General features: G+C 37.8%; 1 protein-coding gene across 1 annotated transcript; it reads right to left on the bottom strand.

Moving 5' to 3' along the window:
- Positions 1-1753: 1753 nt before the first annotated feature.
- LOC311070268 (E3 ubiquitin-protein ligase TRIM47-like) lies at positions 1754-5893 on the bottom strand. The gene is made up of 8 exons (XM_084094052.1): positions 5759-5893; positions 4729-5640; positions 4394-4489; positions 3861-4094; positions 3611-3767; positions 3179-3217; positions 2938-2974; positions 1754-2460 (listed from the first exon to the last, which is right to left on the bottom strand). The coding sequence occupies exons 2-8, from the start codon at positions 5287-5289 to the stop codon at positions 2412-2414; spliced, it is 1173 nt and encodes a 390-aa protein (XP_083950178.1). The 5' UTR covers positions 5290-5640; positions 5759-5893; the 3' UTR covers positions 1754-2411.
- Positions 5894-9493: the final 3600 nt, after the last annotated feature.

Genomic DNA, 9493 nt, shown 5'->3' with positions numbered 1-9493 from the left:
GCATATTCGCCTATAGACTGCTGAAGGGACCGTCAGCAAATTCCACTCACAGTCCAAAAATATAAACGTCCAATCATTCATTCAAATGAACGATATTTACAAGCTTATAGTAAATGCCTAGTGGGCAGATTGACTTTCTGTAGGCCACTGTTCTGCAAAGTTTAGTTCCAACCCTAATCAAACACACCCGAATCAGCTCATCAAGCACTTCAGAATCGCTTGAGATTTCAAAGGCAGGTGCGCTGAAGCAGGTTGGAACTAAACTCTGCAGGACAGTGGCCCTCCAGGAGCAGGATTGAAGACCTCTGCTGTAGGCTATATGAGCTTCTGCCAATATCTTGCTTGTATAGTACAAAGTAATAAATAAATAAAAAGACTAAGTCACCAAAAGTGTTTTTTTTTTTCATGTTCCAAAGGTTGTAGTCCGTTCCTAGTGACCAGACTGACTTACTACAGATGAAATTGTGCCAATAGCCTACCTGCCTTAATGTATGTAAAGTTATTATTTATTTATTTTATATAGAAATTACTGTAATTCACAAAAAAAAAAAAAAAAAAAAAAAAAAAAAAAGTTCCATGTTCCAAAGGTTGTAGTACGTTCCTAGACTAGTGACCAGACTGACTTACATTAATGGAGGTATTGGCACAATTTCACCTGTAGTACCAGTGGCATGAACAGACCTCCTCAGGGGCAGGGGTGGAAGGACCTTTTTATCCTTTCTTTCCTTGGCATTCTATGAAAAGACATTAATACAATTAGAATGCATAACACATCAAACGAAAATATATAGGGAAATGATGATAATATTACTAAATATTATTTACTTTACCAAACAAAACAGTGAGAATCAAGAAGGTAATTATTATGAGGAATTCATGTTTAGTTTTGTTGATGTTGTAAATTTTATGTAGGCCTATGTATTATATGCATGAAAGTGTTAGGCTAGCTATCATGAAATCAGTAACACTTTACAATAAGGTTTCATTAGTTAAATTTGTTAACGTGAACTAATAATGAACTGCACTTCTACAGCATTTATTTATTGAGTTAATATTAATTTCAACATTTACTAAAACATTATTAAAATCAAAAGTTGTATTTGTTAACATTAGTTAATGCACCGACTGTGACATAACATGAACAAACAATTAACAGTTGTATTATTAACTAAGATTAACAAATCCAGTAACAAATGTGTTTGCTCATGGTTAGTTCATGTTATTAATACATGAATAATAAACAAATTAACCTTATTGTAAAGTGTCACTATGAAATCAAAGATATAAATTCCTTACAATTTTGAGTTGGACATGGACTTAAGATTTCATTTCACTGTATGTATTTCCCCAAGCTAATAACACTTGCAATGACCTTGGATAAAAACGAATTACATAAGAGTTATACTTTTTATTGTTGTTAAGCATAACTCGCATGCTGCCGCAACTTTTACAGTAGCATGGAAGGATAAATGTAACTTTTCCGTATTAGCTTAACGTTACCTTCTACCATAGACAGTATAAGCCTTCTACTCGGTAGATTGAAGATTCGCGGCGAACTGCTGTAGCGCTGAAAAGGAAACTCCGCCCACTTCACTTTTTTTTTGCTTCCGCCAAAAAATAAATACATAAATAATACTGCATTTTTAACGTTTCAGTGTAATTATTGAATGATTTAACCAAGTAAAGTTCATTCAAATATGCAAGAAAAAAAAAATAAGAAAAAAAAAGAGGAAAAAAAAAACAGCTAAACAGTCCGATTGATATTTTTAATTTTCCAAAGGCAAAAATGGAAATTATGTGACTTGAAAACAACAATCTATATTTCAACCATATAGTTCCTGAGTTAAAGAAAAAAAAAAAAAACTATACATTCCTTTATAATAGCACCACATTATGGCTGACTTTTACAAAATGAAAGACACAAAAACAAACATGATATATTTATATTATCTTATAATTAAATTTGTGTTATACTCAACTTAAATATAATTATAATATCATTATTATCTTACTATTGAAATTGCCTAACAGTTGAAATTTGAGCATTTAATTTTTTGTTGATTTGTACAGATCTGGACAAATAAGTTTGTGTTGACATGTATAACAAAGAAATAGCAGGCTGAATTTCAACTTCCATCATCAAATGGTTGCAGAATTATGAGAACATTTCTGTTATAGCACCACCTAGTGCTGGAATTTGACAATATTTTGTATGGCACCTCCAAACATAACAGGTTAATTAGTCAATGAGCCATTCCAAAAAAATCATTGTTCTGTTGAAATGTTTTTAATAATTATCACACAGAAAGATTTACTGAGTAACTGAGCAATAGTTTTATAGCCATTAAAGTGTTATTCTAATATAACAATCTACCCATTCAGTAACAAGGTCCTTTGGTAGATGCAGTCTATCATTCCATTTCTGATTCAGATTCCAATTCCAATTCCGCATCCTCAACACTGCAATCAAGGTCATATTAATACATTAATACAAGGTCATATTTTTTTTAGAAATCAGTTTTTACATAGAAAAGAGTAGTTTCTAAATCAACTACAGAAAATATGCACAGATGTGATAACTGATTAAAAAACATGTTCAAGGGTTAACAATTTAATATTATATGAAAGCACTAATTTCCAGCATGCAGTTATGCCAATGAAATAAATTACTTGGTGGAAGAATTGATTACTGTAATTATTAAAATATTATTATTTATTTAACATTTGAGTATTTTATCATATTGCTGTTTTATTAAAGCAATAAAACAATTAAGGCTGTGTGTTAGAGGGAACACGTCTTAGATGAGATCTAAGTGATAATACATGATGACAGGAAATATCTATGATTAATAAATACCTCAGCCATTGCTATCAGTTTTTTAAAGAAAAAAAAGATTAGCAAGTATGATAGAGTGGTTTAAAACTTATGACACTTACGACTCAAAATCCGTCAGCAACACAGGGCAATCTTGACCTAAACAAATTAAAATAAAACATGCATGTTTCAATGAGTAAAGAACTCAAACATGACAGTCATTTGTTAAGTATAATGTGAGCATCTTTGAATTCCTTGATATGTATTGGTTGTTGAAACAAGAACAACCTATGGCCTTTAATATTGAATGATGTTATGTAAAAAAAAATGTGTTTTTTTTTCTAATAGAAAAAGTGTACTTACTGAACAGGAACCTGTTTTGAAATATTTGGACATCAGCAACTATGAAGAAAGATATACAATATTCACTTACATTATGTGGGAATTCACTGCATCAGTCAGATGACAATGTTATACAACATTTGAGGAACAGTTTTCAGTCAACATTCCCACAGCGATGTGATTTCTCTCATTTATATATTTATAACAGGACATTATACAGTCTCTGTCTCCAATGTTGTGGTGAATTTAGCGGCTAATAAGCACTCCATCTCAAACTGTTCCATTATATAGATTTTATAGATTAAGTTGAGACAACACACTGTACTTGTACTTTTTGGTTGCTTACTGTAATACATTGTATCAGGCCACTGGGTAGATTTGATACAGATGAAAAGTTGGGTACAAATTTAGTACATTTAAAAAGCAGAATACTTCTTGACATTGTTATCTTACCTGTCTCTGATATTCTGCCCATGTGCTCTTCACAGAGTTTGTCCAGTTGTTTCTTCAGGTGAGATACAGATTTCTCTACATTCTCAAATGTCTGGATGTCATTAATCTTCCTGGGTGAGGCTGTGCGCTGAGTGAATGTAGAACAGGAAGCATAATTCTGCAATTGGACGAAAAAACAATAACTTTAAAACAAGAATCAACACTGAATCAAAAACACTGTCAAGATTTCATTCAAAATATTTTTCTTTACCTGGGAGAAATAAACGTGATCCTCAGTGTGTAAAAGTGGCTCCAGTTTACAAGTCTCCTCCTGTAGTTTAACAATCTCCTCCCGCAGTCTCTGTATGTGACTCTCTGCATCTCGTACTTCCTTGTTCTCCTGAGCTCTGATCTTCTCTCTCACCTCGGCTTGTTTGATCTGAATGGAGCGGATGATCTCAGTGAAGATTCGGTCACTGTGCTTCACTGCTGCCTGTGCAGAGCGCTGTCACAACACACACAACTTAGTCAGACAGATCATATACAGTATGTAGAGTAAACTATAAGGTAAGCCATTCATTGGTTGTCCTAAAAAATGTAAAGACAGAAAACATTGCTGCTTGTTTGTGTCACGAGGTCAAGGTTTTGCTGGTTAGCTTCAGTCCCTGCTGGTATGACACCATCTGACTGCATCTTGATGGCCATTTAATAATATCCAGCCTGATCCCATGATACAAACATAACTGTGCAGTGTACATACATTTATGCAAATTTCTAAAATATTGCAGGTTTAATGAGCATTACCTTATGAAAGTCCAAATTTTTCGTAGACTGCCGAATCTCCTTGTCTATGTCATTGGTTTGCTGACTGAAATCCCTCTTTTTTATTTTCAGTTCCTCCTGAGGATGAATTCACAATCAATAAGAATCCCGTAAATTTATGGAATTATGTGTCTATAAATCTGCAGTTCATTATTTTGTTTTTGCACGTTATATATATATATATATATATATATATATATATATATATATATATATATATATATATATATATATATATATATATATATATATACACATATACATACATACACGACACATATATACATAGAGAGAGAGAGAGAGATCTCTTACTGTACCTGTTTTTTTGCCATTTCAGCTGCAGCTGAGACTGTTTTATGTCCACTGTGCTGATTCCCCATACAAACTACACAAATACACTTCTGGTCATTGTAGCAGTAAATCTCCAGTGCTTTATGATGTTGAGGGCAGATCTGATGCTGTAGATTTGGTGAAGCTTTGACCAGCTTGTGTATTTTAAAAGCTTTAGACTCATAATGAGGACGAACATGAGTTTGGCAGTAAGAAGCCATACAAACCAAACAAGAATGGATGGCTTTTACTTTTCTTCCTTTGCAAACATCACACGTCACGTCTCCAGGTCCAGCTAGATCTTCCCTCTTCATTCCCTCTAAAATATCAGCAAGCACAGTGCTTCTGCTGAGAGCTGGTCTTTGGTTGAATGTTGTCCTGCATGTAGGACAGCTGTAAACACCTCTATGAACCTCCTGGTCCCAGCAGCTCTTAATACAGTCCATGCAGAAACTGTGCCCACAAGATGTAGTCACTGGATCCTTAAGCAGATTCAGACAGATCGGGCAGTTTAAAGGATTTTCAGTATCAAAGAGAGATTCTGCCATTTTTGGTGCTTTCAAACCTGTAGAATCACAGTAGTTTAGATTTTTTAAATCAGAATGAGAATGAAATGAAAATTAAAGTAAAAATAATGAATCGCTATTTCCTGCTCCTGCATGGACTTTTCTTAAGATTCAGAAACAGATTAAGTTCCACTATCTGCACTATACCATCCGAACAAGCACTATACATATAAATTTCAAATTCAAAAAACACATTTGCCCTACTGTAAACCTGCTGCTCAATTCTCAAAACACAAGAGCTTGACAAACGAGTTGAGATCCCATGTGGTATGCACAGTGTTGTCTGTGTTTGTCAGGTTCTCCCAGTAGTGGCAAAAGGTATTTTGTGTAGACCTACAACACAACAATTAAAACAACACAGCTATAACAAACTGCTAAGGTAGAGTGTGGAAAAAACACCTTTAATTTTTTAACCTATACACACAAAATACGTTTTTATTATTAGGCCTACCTCTTTCTAGGCCCAGTTAGTATCAGTCACTTCACTGTCAACGTGTTACTGGAGGAGATAATAAAATAACGCAAATGAACAAAAGAAATGGAACAGATTTATGTGTGCGCGATTCGGAGGAAGTGCTCAAACTGAACAGAAAAAAGTGCGCTGCTCTTAAAGGGGTAGTGCCCAATTCTGCCTGCAACAACCGAACACCATTGCTGCGTTCAAATAGGCTCTATGCACGAACGCTGCTGACGTATTTCCAGTAGAATCTCAGCCAGCATCTTTACTTCCGCATAGCGCGTTCGCGAAGTGTACTAGCGGCAAAACTTCCATAAAATTCATTTTCTCAGAAACGGAGACAACGATTTTAGAAACCGATTCGCTAGTCAGATTTTGCATGATATGAGAGAATACTCACCCTCAAAGTTGTCGACATAGCTCAAAATATATAATTTAAAGCCCTTCTCTTTCTTACTCTTAGGTGTGACAGCTAACTGCCTCACAATATTGTTATTTTTTTTTCTTCTCAGAATTGAGATATAAAGCAACAGCAGATGGGAAAAAAAGTCAGAACTGTGTGACATCGCAATCACCTTCTTCCTTTTTTTATTTCATGGCAGAACAGGATAGTGTAGACTAGCCTACTACACAAACAGCATCTGCACAAAACAATGCTGCCATATAACTTAACTTGCCTCTGCTGAGAGAGTATGGGAAAATACCCTTTATTTTATTTTTCACTTATGCACACAAACACACACTTTTATTACCTCTGGGCACATTACCCTGTAATACGTTTTTTAATTTAGTAGATAAATTCACTTGCAGTAGAGACAGACAGACTTACAACACGGCTGGCATTTCACAGGTGGTGGTGAGAGTGACACATGATATACATCAACAGAGGTATTGGCACAATTTCACCTGTAGTAAGTCAGGCTGGTCACTAGGAACATACAACAATCTTTGGAACATGAAAAAAAATTTTTTTGTTGAATGACAGTAATTTCTAAAAAATAATTGTTTACAGTTACATTCATTAACAGAGGTATTGGCACAATTTCACCTGTAGTACAGTAAACAATTTATTTTAGAAATTACTGTAATTTACCAAAAGTTTTTTTTTTTTTTTTTTTCATGTTCCAAAGATTGTAGTGTAGTGTACTGACCAGACTGACTTACTTCTGGTGAAATTTCCCAATACCTCCTTTTCATGTTTCCCTCCCTTCTCTGAGACTGGCAAGAGCAGCTTCCAAATCCCCAGTACTCATCTTGCTGGATCTGTCTGCAGATTTTGACAGTTAACCACCAGATCCTCCTGTCAACCCTCAAGGCCAAGGGCATCTGAGGTACTGCACTCCAATGGTTCAAGCCTTCCCTCTCAAGTAGGTCCTTCAGGGTGTCTTGGAGGGGTGAGGTGTCTACATCGCAACACCTAGCTACTGGGGTGCCTCAGGGCTCAGTGCTTGGACCACTTCTCTTCTCCAGCTACATGTCAGTCATCACTGTCATCTGTCATTCAGAAACATGTTTTTTTCCCATCACAGTTATGCTGATGACACACATCTCTACCTCTCATTCCAGCCAGATGATCCAGCGGTAGCTGCTCGCACCTCGGCCTGCCAGACAGACATTTCTTGCTGGATGAAGGACCACTACATTCAACTCACCCTTGCGAAGACAGAACTACTTGTGGTCTCGACCAACCCAACACTTCATCAACTTCTCCATTCAGCTAGGTTTGTCAACCATAACTCTTTCCAGGACAGCTAGGAACTTTGGAGTTGTGATCAGTTAAACTTCACAGACTGAACTGCCCGGTCCAGTAGATTTGCCTTGTACAACATTAGGAGAATCACTATTTCAATCTATATTTTAACCCATATGGTAAACTATATATTCCCTTGTTAGTGCGACCTCATGGCTGAATATCAACAAAACAAAAAGGGAAGAGAGGAGGCAGCAGAGACTGCGGCCGAGGCCACGCCCACAACCGAAGACAAACTCGAGGAGAACGGCCAGGCTGCCACGGAAACCAAAGAGGAGGAGCCAGCGGAGGAGGTGACCAATGAGACAACGGCACCTGAGGTGGAGGCGGAGCCAAAGCCAGAGGCAGAGCCTAAAGCGGAGGAGGAGCCTAAAGCAGAAGAGCCCGCCCAGGAAACAGAAGCCGCGCCCACAGAGGAGACAGGCTTGTTCGACTTCATGCAGCTCTGCACAGACCGATCGGCGGCTGACTTGAAGCAGTGCATGCCGGTTAGAAATTTTGTCCGACATGATCCAGCGCCGACGCCACGTGACTCTGACTTATGCCATCAAAGTACCGCGAGAGCGATTCGAGAGTAGCCGGAGAACTCAGCCAGCTTCTCAAGAGCACTGGGCTGCACGAGGGCTGATGACGACACAGCTGTTCCACAATTGGCCGGATTCACCGCATGACAATGATCACGTGTGTTTCATGTTTATTCGAACACCTCACAAATCAGTTGTTTTATAACAGTAAACACTCTTTTCATGTAGTTGTGATGTTATATTGTGTCATGTTTATCAAATTAAAACTGATTAAAAAATGTAGACTCCACTTCATTGATAGCTTAAGTTGAACTTTATTCTTGTTCAAACAGACGCTATATGAAGCAGTACATAAAGTATTGAATGAAAATGTCTCTGAAACATCTGTGTATTATTTGGCAAATATTGCATTTATTTCACTTCAGCTGTGGTAAAGTAGGCTATGCAAACACCAATGTGAGCGGTCACTACGGGAACCAGAAAGTGTCCGACTTAACGTCTCCGTTTGCAGCTCCTCCCCGCCTGCACGCGGCTACTCTCGCCGATCGGTTACATCCAAGCGGCAACCTCCCCGTCTCTCTCTTGAAACCAACACGGAAGTGAGTTAAGGGCCGTACACACCGGGACGAATATCGGCTCGCGTTATTCGCCAGCGTTTTTCAACGCGTTTTTTGTGTTCACACCCAAGCGATTTTCGCTGACGATGAGCCGAGTGAACATGCAAATTCATTCCATGACATTAGATGGCGCTTAATGTAAAACAGAAATATCCCGTTACACAAGGTCCATTTGCTCTGCAATACTACTCCATAACAGTTCTCTTTTATCAAGATTTTTGTAGTCACTGTCGCGTTTGTCATATAGTTCTTTATGTTCCGACACCAACGAGACCAGCAGCTCTACATTCATCTTGCCTTGCATCTTCCTCGTCTTATTTCTTCCCAGTGTAGACGCTACTTGGCGTTTATCTTCTTCGCCGTTACGTATGTGTGCTCGGCAAGACCGTTTTGTGTTTGAGCGCCCCCAAGTTGTGTTTTACTGTAACTTCAGAAGCTCCAAACACGTGAGCAAAAGCGCCAATCTCATTGGTCGGATAGTTTTTGACGCGGCGCGTCAAACCAAAAAAACGAACCCGAGGCGTTTTTTTAAAAATGACGCTTTTACGCGTGGCGTTTTTCGTGTCGATGTGCACACTCACATTGGCGTCCTTTGTTTAGTCACGAGGCGTTAAACGTCGGCGAATATCGCGCGCGAAATTCGTCCCGGTGTGAACAGGCCTTTAAACTGCAATTCGTTGACTGGCCGCTTGAGGCTGTTGTCAGAAGTGAGTCAAATCTGTATCTCCCCCATGTTAAAATGCCAAATTTTACAGCAGAAAAAAACGTGTTTAAAGCCTGGTGTCTGTATGTGGATTTGGTCTATACAGCTAATTTTGCCCTTCATAACAACTGTGAG

Source organism: Abramis brama, assembly GCF_963993115.1.
Source record: "Abramis brama genome assembly, chromosome: 19".
Taxonomy (NCBI): Eukaryota; Metazoa; Chordata; class Actinopteri; order Cypriniformes; family Leuciscidae; genus Abramis; species Abramis brama.
Note: the sequence above shows the minus strand (reverse complement) of the source record. Positions and strands in the feature narration are given on the sequence as shown.

Excerpts from the sequence above, each read along its gene's own strand:
- LOC311070268 (XM_084094052.1), bottom strand. The coding sequence starts at position 5,289 with ATGGCAGAATCTCTCTTTGATACTGAAAATCCTTTAAACTGCCCGATC. Across the intron at positions 3,768-3,860 it reads ATCACGTTTATTTCTCCCAG|AATTATGCTTCCTGTTCTAC; the intron begins GTAAAGAAAAAT and ends GTCCAATTGCAG. Across the intron at positions 3,218-3,610 it reads GGGCAGAATATCAGAGACAG|TTGCTGATGTCCAAATATTT; the intron begins GTAAGATAACAA and ends CTTTCTTCATAG.